The sequence below is a fragment of the Dreissena polymorpha genome, chromosome 5 (assembly GCF_020536995.1).
Source record: "Dreissena polymorpha isolate Duluth1 chromosome 5, UMN_Dpol_1.0, whole genome shotgun sequence".
In the NCBI taxonomy this organism is placed as follows: domain Eukaryota; kingdom Metazoa; phylum Mollusca; class Bivalvia; order Myida; family Dreissenidae; genus Dreissena; species Dreissena polymorpha.
The window spans coordinates 50,170,512-50,187,395 of NC_068359.1; the positions used below are offsets into that span (position 1 = coordinate 50,170,512).

Here is a 16,884-nt window from a genome sequence, read left to right on the forward strand (position 1 = left end):
TTGCGTTTGGAAAGGGTTCTTAATGATGATAGGAATAGTAATGCAAACTTTGCGGTATTTTGTTCGTGTTTTATTCAATAGTTGAGAAGTTCTGTTTTTACACGGCGTGTTCACTTGGATGGAAAAATCGTTGTTAACAGCCAACCAGTCGTCACTCTTGATACGTTAAATATTAAACATTTATGCTCGCATTGCATTGACACATTTTTGTGTAGCTCGTGGAGATTTGTCTCTTTGTTAATTTGTATAAGTTTTCAGACTGCTTAATTTGTTGACCAGAAGGAAGAGAGACAACGAGCGGTTTTCGCAGATTTTCCTTCTCTCCTACCCTCTAAGTATACGACAGATGGTGAGGTATTACATCAGTTAACACATGTTTTATGAAATCTCTGTGTATATACAATATGTCAATATGTATTATTGACCCTTCCAGACCTTTCTACGCATTGGTAAACGGACACTTCAAGAGGATTCACCTTTGGTAGGCCGCGCATGTGCAGAGTGTATCTCTCTCATTACCATATGATATACTCGATGTAAAATGGTGTTATCCCTAAAATCAATTTGTTACTCATGTTACATTATATATTTGTTGTGTACATATATATCAAATATAAACTTGTCGTATACTGGAGTGCAATTTTCGTATAGTAAATAAAGGCCATGGAGGAACCGAATATGATGAATAATGGTGGTCAAATATTAACTGTATATCAAATCACCACAATGCGCGTAAGAACAATACAGTTTCATGTATATTCCATTTTAATCAAAGATGCATCCTCTTTAATTTCATATCATAAACATTAAATAAATGTTGGGGTTTGGAATAAATCGGGAATAAATTCAAATTGCATGAAAACATTACAGCCATATACATCATATAGTCCAAACTTGTTTGAAACCTGCAATAGGAAAAATAGACATATCTCGTCAAGATTATGTGTTGTGTTATTTAAACATATAAACATGTATTGCATGTCTCCATATTCAGGCCTTTATGGAATTGCTATACACGTACAATAACAATTAAATTAATAATATAAAACTCAATAATAACTTAACATAAAATGAGAATAAGACAGCAATATGAATCTACAGAACTAATGAGTAAAAATCGTATTACATAAAGGATACGTATTATGTTCAAGTCTTGAAACAAATTATCAAATTTCGACTGGTCTTTTTATTGTATCGTTTATTGTGAAAATTAATTAAGCATATTAAATATTTCCGAATCTCGCGTCTGAGTAACGTCACCGCGGATTCGAATGTGCATTTGGCGGATATTGAAACGCTAATTTAATTTCTGCACTGTAAATTAAGGATTTAGAATCAACAGAACTTGGAGACGATGAAGGATTAGACGAGGTAAGAATTTCTTCCAAAGTGAATTGCATTTATATGTTTATCTTATTATGGATGTTTACCAGTTAAATACGATTTTTACATGACTAACCTTGGTAAATTGTAACTCAGATTTATGAACACGTACGTAATAAGTTTACTCAAAGAATTCTACACTTGGTATTGATATATCGGTTAAATACATTGTAATAATAGTTCTAACCACTTTTATGGTTCATACAGTTTATGAAAACGATTGTTTAATAGTTATCATTAAACTTCTTTTGTAAAAATCATCTGCCTTTATGTTCCAGTACGATCAGTTGCAGAAAAGACAGGTAAAACCTGATTTTCCGTTTAAATAAGGATATATATATAAATATATATATGTGTGATATAATTGTTTTTAAAGCAGCTGTCTGAATTTGGGCCGTTTCCATGTAGTTGCCCATGATAACGACTTTGCAAAACAAAGTTTGGCATACACAACCCTCTGATTCTAACTATACAGAACACCACTGTATGTGAATATGTCACATGGGATTGCTATTTCTGTTTTTATTAATATATCGTGAGTTGTCCAATCAAACTTGTTAACATATGTGCATGTGGAATTTCCCGTGTGTTTGGCAATGTCATTCTTAAGGCAAATATTTCAAGTGCTTGGAGAAAAGTTAATTGATTCATAAGAAACATGCATACGCTACGATGCTCCACCAGTATATTTGAAAAACAATATTGCTGACGATTGTACAAGCTGTAGCTTGCGTTAACAATTGGAGGCAAGGTAAATAAAAAACATTAATTAGAATGACTCAAAAGAACTGCGATGGTACATACGTTTTTGTTATTGCCTCGCTTTATAATGTTATATAATTATATAAGAATGTATGAAAACATAATCTTCAGAAGTGTAATTATTGTTACTTTTGGTGGTCTTTTTTTAATTGCATGTCATCCGTGGACTAAACAATAATTGGCAATATACTCCGCTCAATGTTTAGCGCGAAACAATGATTAAAGCCGTAATAAGCGCATTTGAACGGTCAATGAGAAAAATAAATTACAATCTTTTAAATGAGCTTGTAATAACGTTTGATTTCTAAATACATAAAATAGTATTATAAATTGTATATATTTAACATAGCTTGTTAATGTTACCTCTTTTATTACACGAAAGCATCAACGGGCATTCTGAGATGCTTAATATTACTTCAAATATTTCTAATTTGAATTTGGATTTCTAAGTGCCATCCACCTTTCGATTTTCAGATGTAATGCTGCCAAATCAAATTATTAAAAAGCAATAATTTTTAAAAATTGATATTTCTTTATAGGGTTTTCTACGAATTGGGAAAGCTGCGCCAAAGAGAGCGGTAATTTTATTCTTACGTCACTCATTCTTCTGTCAATTTCATAATAGGTTCTAATTGTTTTCCTTTTTGTGTATGGATCCCTCGAGTATCATTTAAAGTACACTTCAGTTGCACAGAGTTTTGTCACGAATACTTTACTGTGTTATTCTTCGTTCATGACCATACTAGTCAACTTAGTTATTACATAATGTTATTACGTTTATATGATTATCGGAAGGACCGTATTTCATATCAATATAACGTTAATAATAACGATTTTCTAATATAGCGTTTATTTTCTACATTCTTAAATAGACTATGAAAAAGCTTTTAGTTTGTATTGTTTTGAACTGTCTACTCATTCAATCAAATGATCTCTACATTTCGAACGTTTTTTTTTCAGGAATATTTGCGCTTTGGAAGAACAGTAAGTACGCAATTAATGTATCATTATAATTGGTGTATATACAAATATATATAACAAATTCATATAAAGGTCAAGTAATATAAAACTGAAAAAAAAACTGTAAACAGGTTTTTGTTGATACTCACTATAACAAAAATATAAACCCGTTTCTCAAAATATGTATGATTGTGATGGCTTAATTATTTATGCAAATACCTCGAACGCATACTTATTGTGCGCCGTATAAAATTTAAAATAATATACCTACCTCTTTGACACAAGCACTTTTGGGTGGTATTGTTAACATTATTTGCATCAGTAGGTTGATTTGCTTCATGCAGTATTTTTCTTCCAGTTTCTGAGGATCGGTAAACGAGATGAGGAAAAGGTAAGTTGTTCACAAGAAAGATTTAGGTATATTTGTTTGTTTTAAAAAGATAATATAACTTGAGTGTGTGTTTTTTTGTTACCAAAATCAGTATCATGACATTGTGTTCGCTTCACATAAATTTTAAAGTAGTAAATGTTTTAATTTCAAATTTATCATATAACTTGTTCATTTTCGCGCATGAAACAAACCAAACATGAAAAAAGCGACCACTTTATGTATATAAAGTTATATGTTTAAAATGTCATGTTGGTCATATTAAACTATTTAATTAAGACACTCCAATTAATTTGTTTTCCAGAGATTTTTACGCATTGGACGCGGTGTAAGTACCAGAAAATCCGGAAGATTTAAGCATGAAAATATTATGCAATTTTTGACTGACTGATAACACACATAGATTGAACTGAGTTTGTGTACGACGACTTATAAAATGCACATTAAGTATGCGATCAATCTGGTAAGTGATTCAAATTTATTAAGATTCGATCGTAAATTTTACTTAAGATACCAGCAAGACAAAGTCCCGTTTTGAAATCCCTGTTTGGTCCATATGTTAGGACTTCAATATACTTCATTCATGACCAAAACAAAACAAAGGCTGGAATGGGCAATAACACATGTTTTACTATTCTTTGATTAATGTTTGTAGCATGCATATTTTTGTAATGTGCAGAATGATGACGTCACGTCGTCAGAAAACAAACTACTGCTTAAATGATCTTAAGCTATATTTCAAAATAGAATTTGTGTTTATGTACACACATATCAAATGCATTATTCAATTGAACTGTAGAAGTCTGGTATTTACGGGGAATGCATATTTTTTTGTTTTATGCTATATATTTTGAAAGACGTTGTACGGCATTTGAATTGGAACATGGAGGGGAGGGGGTAATGTTCTCGTTTTACTTGGGATATTTTAATCACACTTGTTACAGTTGTTTCATTTCTACACTCGCTAAGGTGTCGCAAACATCACCGGAAAGACATTATCCTTAAAAGATTCGAGCTTGGATAAATCATATTGAATATATACATATAATGGTCAGACTGGAAAGATATTTTAAACTTAGGGTGTATTTGTTGAAATTACATTTCGAGTTCTCTAGGGAAGCGACGTCTCACGATTTACTTAAAGGGGCCTTTTCACAGATTTTGGCATGTATTGAAGTTTGTCATTAAATGTTTTGTATTGATAAATGTAAACATGGGATTTAAAAAGCTCCAGTAAAAAATCAAGAATTTTCCAGGTTTTGAAATCGTTAAAAAACTGAATATTATGGCTATTTTAGAGCATGGTAAATGTTCAGTATTACAGTTTCCTCACAAATATCAACTTTTTAAAATTTTGTCATTTTACCAAAAACGTGAAAAGGCCCCTGTAACCGTCATAAGATCGCAACGTCGTCAATGACAAATTATATGTTGTTTTTTCGAAATGGTAATGCCGTGCCTTACTTTATAATGCAAATGTTTATGTTAAAATTACCAACCTAATTTATGCAATTTGTGTTAACATGATTAATTAAAAGCGTTATTTTTCAAATTGTTAATCTTAATAATGGTCATCTCACACATTTTTAGACGTTTCCATTACATGTTTACTAAATTTGTTATGTTTAATATATCTTAAATAAGTACTTAAATTGCTGTTTAATTTTAACATGTATGGACCATATGGTCTATTAAACCAATTTATTTTCTTGCAGTGGCTGAGAATCGGTAAACGAGATGCGGAAAAGGTAAATAGTTAAATACTCAATGCAAATCCACTTTACAGATACCGATCGCTCGTATTTATTTCAAACTTTAATATTTTATTACTTTAAATATCTAAAATATGTCCGTATGTATGGTAAACTAGATTATAACCATTTATTTTAAAATGTATACATTTATGTATTTGTATTCTTCCAGAGATTTTTACGGATTGGACGTAGCGTAAGTACATGATTAAGAGTACATTCTTTATTCGTAAGAATACCTCGATATTCTATGTGACTTACTACCAAATACATAATGGGAGGTGACGTAATTAAGTTAAGTCTGACTTTGTATTGTACGCATTTGGGAAAGAGACTTATTAAATCTAGTTTGTACTTCCTAAATTAATACGAGTTCTGCAGATTGTTGCAAGAAGAAAAAAATACGTCATATTAAAACCTTAGATACATATAACACGTGGCTAAAGGAATTTCAAAACGTTATTTTAATATAATGACATTTTCTGTCTTCAGGATTGGGCAATGCCAACACTCAATTATTTGCATTTTTTCTCCCTATTCATTTGTTAAGATTACATTCGACGATGTGAATAGATTTCGAGATGTGTGCATAATACACAAAACAACTACTGACCCAGTAACAAAACATGCATTTTTATTATTTACAGGGATTTCTGCGAATCGGACGTGATCCAACAGAGGTAAATAAGTTTCAGTATGCCCGAGGAGCAGGAAGTGCCCTTCTAACCGCTTACCAAGTAAGTATTTGGTTAAGGAACCGATTTAAATAGTGCTCTAGTGTTCCTGATGCATATAGTATGTATGGGTGCTATATTCGAAAATAATATTTATGGTACCTTACGGCAACCACTTTTTCTTCTCCTTATCTTTTTATGGTAGTGAAATAAGCGTGGTAATAAGATACACTTTTTAAAAAACCATTAATCGATCAAAATGTATTGTTTAAGTATAACGCCGAGAAGTCTACTTAATACATTGTAAATGATTTCCAGTAAAACAGACTGGTTTTGGATTTATATTACCTGCACAATAATTAATTGTCTGGTTGTCAGCTATTCATTAAATGTTTACAATAATTAAACCAATTAGAATTAAACTTAACATTAAATTATCAATTTCGATTAACTGAATTTAGAAAATTGGTTTGAGATAATGTGCACGCAATGCGTTCTAATTAATTGTGATGATATCCGATTATTTTGTGAATACAACTGATACCGTATTATGAAGCCGGAATATACTAGAAATTATCCCATGAGGGCTGTTACCTTCAATCCTATCGCTATTGTACGCGGTTTTTATCAATTCACGATTAATTACTTAATTATGCGTACACGTGTCCCCGGGGAATCGTAGAGTCAGGGTTGGTATGAGACAACACCATTTTGACATTGTAAATTGTTGTCAATGAAAGCACGTTTCAAATAACAGATTCAAATTAATGTTAAAGAGTTATTAATTTTCGATATGAAGAGATCCGCTGTGTTCTATTGTGATGGTTGAGCGCAATTTAAAACGTAACTACGTCCTGGGACACTTACGGCATTCTTCATCGAATGACACAACCTGATCTTTGTAAACGACGGCGTATGTTAGTTATCGATAATGTTCAATGGGAAGGTGATTAAAAAACAGCAACCGTTTTGGTCTGACATAGATTCCTTCCTACACAAAACGTCAATGAACAATAAGATTGCTACTGTAACACATTTTATTTAGATGCAAAATAAGTTGGCAGGGCTTATATTTTTTCCCACCGACCTTATTGTGATATTATTGGAACTAAAGGGTTTCGTTTAGTGGAAACTGGAAATATTAGACAACATTAATAACACGGGTATAACGAATATACGATCAAAATATAAATGGTAGTTAAAAATTGCAAGTCAAAAGAACAATATAGGAAACAGTATAATAAATTATATGTTCAATAAATGAAGGCATTCAAAAGGAATCCGTTTCGGCAAAGCGATATAAAAGTTGTTAGTAGTAAAACGGTAACTTTGTTAACACTTGCAATATGAATATTAAGTGAACATTTAAAATCACAAAACAAATTTACTGTAGATTACACATCTAAATTGTTATTTATGCTTAACAGATTGAGCATGTGCAGTAAAACAAAATTGAAAATTATGTGTACTTGTCCTCAGTTAAGCACAAAACCCGTTTTTGTCGTTTTTCATGTTTTATGTATCCACATTTCAGAACTGGGACCTTACAGAAAATGAGATTCGATTCGTGCGCCAAAATAGACGACTTCTTCTTGAGCTTTTAAAGAAAAGACCTGAACTTGGTCGCGAATTAAGCGACGACGTGAGTGATGTCTCGCGCATGCGCATGATGAATTATCCAAAATGGACTTAAAGCATGCGTACATATTTTCCACGTATTCCTAAATGGATGGCAAAAGTTGATAGCCAGGAAGGGCAATCGATATTTATTATATGGATATCGTACTATGTTACCATAATATTCGCATTGAAAATACATCGTTGTATTCATGTACATATATCTTTGTGTGCAAAATTATATTATGAATGTATCACCTACATGTATCGTCTACATCTTGAATGATATTATGTATTCCGGTGGCTAAATTAATACATACATAAATGATTTAAACAAAATACATTTTTTAATTAAGTGTATAGCTGGAAGTGATATAATAATCAAATAATGAAAATGTTTGAGGCTATAAAGGTGTAATGTATAAACATAATGGGCGTATCTTTGTTTCTGAAATCCTTAATGTAAAGATTTTTGGCAAAAACAAACACTTGTTACATGTGATTCAGTACAACGAACGAAAAAGCGTTTAATCAATAACAATAGTGATATATAGCTAACAGGAGAGACGTCAATGTATGTGCTGCAAACCATTTGTCTAGGTATTTAAAAGAAGAAGCGGGCGTTGTCACGGTAAACATATAACACAAATTATGATACTGTATTAGAAATGTTAACAATATAGAAAAAATTTCTTGTGAAATTTAAATTTCCTAGAGCTTGAAAAACATAAACGTACAAAGTCTACTTAAATTACTGTTAATTTATATTTTAACAAATTTGTAACGAGTAAACAATAAGGAAACACATGAGATAAGCCTTCTCATCTTGGGTTGTTTTTTGTTGAATATATGAAAAATGTAAAGCTGTTCTAGATATTCAGAGAATTTTTATAATGAAGTTCGTGTAACAGGCATTTGTTAATGAAAATATGATATTGTACTGTCCATTGTGAATATATGTGTAGTGCTTGTACATAATATATATATATATGAATTTTTCTCATATATGTGTATTACATATGCATGATACAAATATATGTATATATATCACATATGAACGACATGTATCTGCATCGTAAACTATATATACTTAAAAGCCCATACACAAGTTGTTTGTTTTGACTTTCATTAAAAAAATGCATCTGGTAGCTTTTTTACCTTTTTGTCTAAACACGACTTATTTCCCAATTAAATAAAAGTGCTTTTTAAATCTTCGAAATCTCTCAACAATTTTGCGTTTTTTATATAAACATTATTTATTGTTTAAAATGTTTAGAGGCAGCATTAAACATTACGCTCTGCCAGTTTTGTGGAAACAAACAACTTGTGTGTACGATAAGGCAATTGTCCTCTTTTGGACATTGAACACTTTCACCATATAGCAGTATACGATGAAGAGCCAGAAGACACGTTGTGAGTACACAGACCAAACCGCAACACTTACTGTTTAACTTAAAAATTATATAGATTTTGCTCTTTTGTTTTACAGTCATATTTTGCCTTCCCACGCAACGGTAGATCAATGGTAAGTATAGGAGACACGGAAATAACAAGGCCATAGTTATTTTCCTGAGTAGTTGCTTTAACGTAAGGGTACCGGTAACATCTATTGACGATCGAATTGTTCCTTTACGTTACACTATGAACTTAATGAAGTTTTGATCTAGTTTATTGATTTGATTATGTAGTTGCTGCTATCATTTCAGTGCATTGAGTAATATTTTGTATTTTGTTACATATTTTCTTGCTAGTTTTTTTTAGTTATGTTCATATATTTGCTTGACAGTATTACTTAGAAATTAAAATTTCTTATATTTTTACAATGTAATATTCAATTGCTGGTAAATGATGACTACTTTACTATTTGATAAAAGTTCTGAAATGCTTAAATTAAAATTAACCATGCTTGCAATTTATTTGGAGATGCATGTATTTACGTATTTCCTCTTAAAACACTATTCACGCAATTTCTGCTGCAAATCCTTAAAATATGCATGCCTTTGAACAATAAAATAACTATCAAGCTTAATACGAATATGAAGTTATATATCCCTCTTCAAAATGATCGATGTTTAACCTTTCATAAAAACGTTTGCAACAAATGTATTTAGTTTTCAGATGTAAAGCGTCATATGGTTTATTTTGCTATGATTTAATATAACAAATACTAGAATTTTTTCTGATGTGGCTTCTGTCTTTTGTTTCTTTTTAAATATAATATATATTTTATATATTGTTTCTGACACCTATAAAATAGCATGCAATTTAACTTTAATTTAAATGTTTTCTTACTACTTTACTAAAATAATATTTTAACGTTTGCAGTGCATTGTGCTTTATAACCGAGTAATTTTAAATTTAGTAGTAATAGTAGTAGTAATAATAATAAGTATTTTTTTTAAAGCAGCGTTTATTCAAGCAAGATGAAATTTAACTTATTGCTAGTATTGCTAATTTAAGGCTTTTAAGAGAAATACTATATTTTTTTTATGTATTTTAACAATTTTGCACATGTGGTTTAAATGAAATATAGCAATTACATAGCCATTAAATTTGATCGAGGCTAAATAAGTCGAATTAACAAAGAGTGTGTATTTCCTCTGTAAAACAAACCGTATTCAAACTTAATTCAAATACTTCACAACAAATCATATATATATATATTCGTATCTTGAATGATATTTACAGTTATGATTCATCAATACAATACTTAATTCAATAATTCTCCCTTCATGTAAAATATCATGTACATTTCATATAAATATCTGTAAAACGTGGATCTAACGTTCACAACATCCAACCATGTCTTGATTGTATTTGCCCTTTGTGATTCCCTACAGAGCTTTTACTTTCCACGGATGGGTCGGTCAGGGGAGAGCACTCAGTTCGAGGACAACGACTACTGCTGCGCAGAGGGTGTGCGCAGTGTAACCACCATTGGCAAAGGCGAGCTTGAAATGTGTCCACGTGACCAACCGTGCTGTAGCGGGATGACGGAGAAAACGAAGCTGTACAAAGGAACCATCATCACCGAATGCGTGGAGGTAATGATATGTTATCTTCAGTTGATTGACCATGTTCAGGACTGTCAATTCAGAGTTCACTTCAGTTCTAACAAAAATGCTCGATACTTGGGTTCTTCTGATCAACTGAAAATAGCATTTGAGGTATTATGGGTAACACGTTTTTTAATAATAGAGAACCTGTTATAATCATTTCATCATACGCCGAATGCCATAAAGGCTTACAAACGACGTTGACATACATTTTTGCATTTCCATAGCTTTTCTGCGACGATATATCATGTAGGAAGTAGGATTGTACCAATATATTTACAATGCTATGAAAAAACAAAAGCTAATTGGAACCCCGAACTACATGAATAAATTGTAACAAGAGCCATGTTTTTGCAAAACAATGCCTCATTATGTGATAGGTGCTCAATAACGTACAATACTAATCTGTTCAAATGTTCGAATTTGATTGATTTTGCTATAGCATTTTTATATCCATCACAAATGATACAACTTACAATACGCTATGGTCGTATTCAAAAGACTTAGCTCCATTTTAATGTATTTTTCCAATTATTATTACCAAAACATTTCAGTTTGTATATTCAGACGTATTCCATTTTCACATAATAAGATTTACAAGTATTCTTTAACGTTTTCACATTTTATCACATGCTATACCCAGTTTCCCATGTAATACAACCATAACATATTTTTTTATATTATACATGTGTAATACAACATTTTAAGCGTTTTCATTGGCTTAGTTTTCGTTTATTGACCAATCGCATTTTGTTATTTTGCTGATGTAATGATGCAATGTAAACAACATTCTGGAATCATCACTATGTTTGCGTAAATATTTATTTAATTTGCTTATTTAAAAGCATGTGATAAAAAAGATCTGACACTCGTTGTCATATCATACCATATTTTATTAAACTCGTCCAGGAAATTCGTTAGTAAGCTCGCCAAAGCTCGCTTACTAACAAAATTCCTAAACTCGTTTAATAAAATATGGTATGATTCGACACATCGTGCCAGATCCTACATTTATGTCTTCAAAGAAACTCACCGTTAGATTCAATTCTTCTTAATGTGATAAATAGGATTTCAAATATTAGATATACTCAGTTTTTAATAAAGGACCAAGATTGCTGAGTTTACTTTGATGATTTTCAGACTGAAATCGGGAGTAAGGATGATCATAAAAAATGTTTCATAAATTAATTACTGCCGTGCCCCTAATCAACAAACACTTTAATTTTTGTTTGATTACTTGACTAGTTTATTATATTTTCAGGATAACAGCCTAGAAAAGATGAAGGCCTACCTAGAAGATGAATAGAGGCCTAACATAAATCTCTAATTTTAATAAAAGTATTCAACGCTTATCTGCTGTTGACTTGCGTTCGATTGAGGTGTGTTCTACTGTGATATTTTTACATTGAACATGCCATCATAGTGGGAAACATTGCGTCACACAACTAGCAAAGTACAACCATATTTTAAACGGTCTTAAAAGAAAAGACTCGGCAAATATTCAAATTGAGTATTACCCAATTTTCGGAAAGTATTAAGTATTGTTACTATATAACGATGTATTATTGTAGAATGCGTAATAACATATTAAATTATATAATCTTAACAAAACATAAAATGACTCACGCATTTGTGAATTTTCGTTTGACATTGTCAACGTCTTTGTTTATACTCAAGGAAATATTAATACAAATAACATATTGACATAGTTGTGTCCACCAATCCATGTTGAATGTAATGTCAATGACTTATCTGCATTAAATGATTTACAAACTAAATATGTTGCTTATGATTATAACGAGTCAATCACGAACCGTTACAAACTATATAATATAGCATAATTATTATTTATGCGTGTTTGTATGCATTTGATTTTTGCATGTCATTAGGGTAATGTATTTATAACTCTGATACATTTGCCATTGAAGAATTCATCACCAACACATACATGCTGCGTCAGTATATAATTTAAAGTCATATTTAGGTCTGCTATGCTAATTTTAGTAGTTGATTCGAAGACCCAACATGTAACAACTAGTTTGTGTACCGAACGTTTGATTGTTAACCTATATCAATATGGAAGTTGAAATTAACACTCATTTTCGCCTGAAATAAAAGCTAAATAAAAACTAAAATCTTGTTGTTTATATCAAGATATAAGTTGCAGTTACATTAAAAACTCGTTTTACTACACTCATAATTGCAACATTAAAGGCGGAAAACCTTGATAAGCACCAAAAACAGATAAAAACGTAACACAATGCAAAACAAGGTAAATTTAAAAATACATTTTATAAAGCATAGCATTTTTACTCAATGGAATCCAGAAAACCACTGTCCTACGACGGTTAGAGCCTCTATGCACCTCTATAAGCATTCCTTTGTTGACCGTCTTTCATTTGTTATATTAGATGATTATCTTGTTTCCACATTTCGCATTCAGTACATTTAGAATAACCTTGTTTGCATTGATTACGATGATATAATTTCAGATTTTTAATGACTTGTACATGTTTTGCCTGCTTTTCTCCAGTTAAACGATACAATGCACACGGGTGTTATCCACTAAAAACTAGGTAATGCAAATAAGGATCATTTGATTTTCGTAAAAACTCTTTAAATACGTAAGAATCATGTGATGAGCATATAGTGTTGGTGTTTGAAAGCTGACTTAGGTTGCATAATTATGCAACCTAAGTCAGCTTTCAAACACCAACACTATATGATCATCACATGATTTTTACGTATTTAATGACTTTTTACGTAAATCAACTGATCCTTATTCCTCATTGTTTAATATTTAAACGCCATATTCCATCTATATTACATCACATTTGTTGAAGCAAATACAATGTGATCATTTGGGACATAAATTACAAAATTAACATTCAATCATAAAAATAATAATAACTCAACACATAATAAATCCATATTTCCTTTGCACAATAGTGCATAGTTATCACAAAGGAATGCAACTGAGTCATCGTCACGCAAAGATCAATCCATAACATCACGGTTTATACAGGTTGAGAACATAACACATCAGTTGTTTTAATAACTCATTAAAGGTAAAAAAAAATAAAGTAAAAAGATATTTTCATTCATTTTGAAATCTAGACATTGAACATCGGAGCGTTTGGATTTGGAAGTTTTGCTATTGATATGAGGTATTTTTAGCAGATTTGCACAACAGAAAATATAAATGCCGTTTTGGGAAAAAACTGGGATTGATGCACGTGCGGAAAGTCACATCAACGATCATACTGTGCAAATAGCGCTTTCTAATCTAGGACTACACTTTACGACACCGCATCAAGTCACCGTTCCGAAAAGCAGCTTTATGTACATTTCATTTTACGATTTGCAAAACATATAACTTATACTCTAAGTCTATTACTTAGCTGACAACGCCAGAATTGAACGCCGGTTGTTCGAAGTACACACTATAAATTCGTACACTAAAGCAGATGCTTTTGTGAGCCCGTACTCCTTATAGTTAATAATGGAAGTATTAAGCTTAATGGTGGATGACTACTTCCATGACAGCAATTATGAAGTTATGTGACAAACAATCGGTGTACATTTTCCCCAAACTGCGCTTCGTGCATATCCCGAAAATAGCATAGTAGTTCCAATTACAGCAAAACATACTATTATATTTACTGATACTTGCCTACACGCGTTTGTATCAATAAAGGATTGTGGGTCTTCATAAATGCGAAATATAAAAAAACAATACTGTTACAAGTCTCGTCTCAATATAATCATTTCTGAAGAAAGGATCTATGTAATTTAAAGACTTCATTCAAATGGGCAAATAACCAGTGAAACCAAAATACACGTTGTCGTTTGTTTTTTTTTCAAACAGAATGCATTACATCAGTAGTGTTTGTAGAGCAATGTGAGAAAAGAGATCTCGAAGGTAACCCAAGTCTCTGCAGCAGTTTGCAAATACAGTCGAAGGGTTTTGCACGAGAACACTTATGTACACTTGAAACATTGAACACAATTGGCGTACTAGTTTATTGTATTTTTATAAACTATAAGCATTTCGGTAATCAAGCATGAATTTAAACTGAACCTTAGACACTTAAAGGCTACACACCTTCACCAAATGTTTTAACTATCAATTAATGGATGATATATTGTTTTCTGTCGTGACCTTTCGCAACCGACACCGGGTTTACACCCGAGAGCATAGTAGAGGAGCTAACGCTTTTTTTAGAGCCTATGCGAAGGTGTGTTTTAATTTTAAAGCACAATAATGTATTTTGAGTAGGTCATCGATAAGTGTACTATAAAATCAAGTTTCTACAGCATACCGATATAACAAAAAATAAAATTTTGCTCCGGTCTTATATATTCATAGCAAGTATAATACATGGTGACATTAAGTTATAATTTAATATAAATCATAGTTTAATTTATACTACATATAAAACTCTAAAATTGAAATTTACCTTTACTACATGTCCCCGTATTAAATTGATACTCTCCTTAATTAGTATTAATATAGCCAATCATAGTATGTGGTTTAAATAAGTAGTCATGTAGCGCAGCCTCAGTTAGTTGAATTTGATAAAGGATTGCGACAAGGCAACAAGCACATGCAGACTACTATAACCGACGCATACGTCTTATTATTAGGATCGGAGTTATTGTGCGTGTGCAGTAGGAATAGTTATCGTTGCAGGAATTTAAAATGAACCGTTAAACTAAATTTAGATTCACATCATACATGCATGATATACATGCTGGCGAATTCGACTGTACAGATATTTTCTAATTCAGAATTAAAATATCTGGCTTATTTCGCATTTTTCGACACATGTTCTTCTAAACTTTTGAAATGTATGTATGGTATGTTTTTTTACACATTTTATATAAATTCATAAATATTTGACAAAATCGGTTAGTCTCGCTTTAAGTTGTGTATACATTTGCAGAATTTAACATCGTTGTAACATATTTATTCTGTGAAACGCCTACTTATTAAGCCATTGTCACTTACAATGCCTTTTAACACAATCCAACAAATCATTATAATCGCAGCTTTATCCAATTTTTCAATACTTCAAGCGACTAAATTGTTAGTGAAATGTAACCGATACGTGTTAATGGATCCGAACATGAAGTCAATGCAAGCATTGTTTTATTCGGCATATTATACAGATTTAGATAAAGTCTAGAAATTTACATAACTTGAAATATAGTATATTGTTTTAAAACATAATTTGTTAATTTGCATTTGCCTAATAAATTGGTTACTCGGAGTAATCTGCCTTAATATCATATGATTTATTTTTCTCTACGAGATAACAGGAAAGTTGATAAATGTATTGTAATACAATCTAAAATAACATAAAACTTTGAGCAAAATAGATTTTTCACACGTTTGTAATATATACTATTAGTAAAAGTTTTCACATTTGTGTTTGTTTAATAGCACATTCATTATTAACACTTCAATCATAAAATGTACACAATGAATTCGTCTTCATAGTGAAATATATTCGCGATTATGTCCTTCAGATGACTACAAATACGTTTGTGATAATTTGAGTCGCGTTCCGAGAAAACTGGCCTTAATCCATGTGCATTAAGTGTCGTCCCAGATAAGCCTGTGCAGTCCACGCAGGCTAATCAGGGACGACACTTTCCGCTTTTATGAATTTTTCGTTGGAATGAAGTCTCTTCTTAGCAAAAATCCAATTAAGGCGGAAAGTGTCGTCTCTGATTAGCCTATACAGACTGATCAGGCTAATGCTGGGAGGACACTTTACGCACATGCATTATGCCCAGTTTTCTCAGAACACGACTCATTTTTGTAATTAATACAGGATACAAATCTAACCAATAGAACATGGTTTTACATCCATGTGCTTTCAACACCTTGAATCTAGGTTACCGCCTCAATATAAAGGGGGGTATTTACTAGTTGACTCCAGTTAATTAAGTATGTATGTCAGCTTATGATTGGGAATTGTGTTATTGAGGTCGAGTTATTTAAGAGTATCAATCAGATACCAACAAAGGGAAATTATGTAAACATTCCATCACCCATATTCAGAAAACGTTATCTACATCAACAAGAGAAAACCCTTTTTTAATTTCTGGTGTTTTAATTATTTCACGGAACCATTTTCATTGGAGGAAACCCACTTCACTTAACAAAATACGCAAATACACAAGAACACACTCGTATAAATGATAACCGACTTCACCGTCTAGGAAGAATACATGCAAATCATTAGGGAGAAAAGTATCTACAATTGTATTTAAAGCTTTTAAAC

At 31.5% G+C, this 16,884-nt stretch overlaps 1 protein-coding gene across 6 annotated transcripts in view; it reads left to right on the plus strand.

Moving 5' to 3' along the window:
* The window catches only part of LOC127832520 (FMRF-amide neuropeptides-like), an 85,209-nt gene that overhangs the window by 35,566 nt on the left and 32,759 nt on the right, over positions 1 to 16,884 (plus strand). For 3 of the 6 annotated variants that reach the window (XM_052358026.1, XM_052358027.1, XM_052358022.1), the window contains exons 3-15: positions 434 to 481; positions 1,327 to 1,371; positions 1,662 to 1,685; positions 2,685 to 2,723; positions 3,106 to 3,129; positions 3,464 to 3,496; positions 3,798 to 3,821; positions 5,209 to 5,241; positions 5,417 to 5,440; positions 5,892 to 5,981; positions 7,453 to 7,560; positions 10,376 to 10,579; positions 11,853 to 12,369. In XM_052358026.1, the coding sequence (XP_052213986.1) occupies positions 434 to 481; positions 1,327 to 1,371; positions 1,662 to 1,685; positions 2,685 to 2,723; positions 3,106 to 3,129; positions 3,464 to 3,496; positions 3,798 to 3,821; positions 5,209 to 5,241; positions 5,417 to 5,440; positions 5,892 to 5,981; positions 7,453 to 7,560; positions 10,376 to 10,579; positions 11,853 to 11,897 (741 nt within the window). In that variant the 3' untranslated portion in view covers positions 11,898 to 12,369. Of the gene's footprint in view, positions 1 to 433; positions 482 to 1,326; positions 1,372 to 1,661; positions 1,686 to 2,684; positions 2,724 to 3,105; positions 3,130 to 3,463; positions 3,497 to 3,797; positions 3,822 to 5,208; positions 5,242 to 5,416; positions 5,441 to 5,891; positions 5,982 to 7,452; positions 7,561 to 10,375; positions 10,580 to 11,852; positions 12,370 to 16,884 lie in introns of those variants that run through there. The other 3 variants (XM_052358029.1, XM_052358023.1, XM_052358028.1) reach the window with 3 other exon arrangements.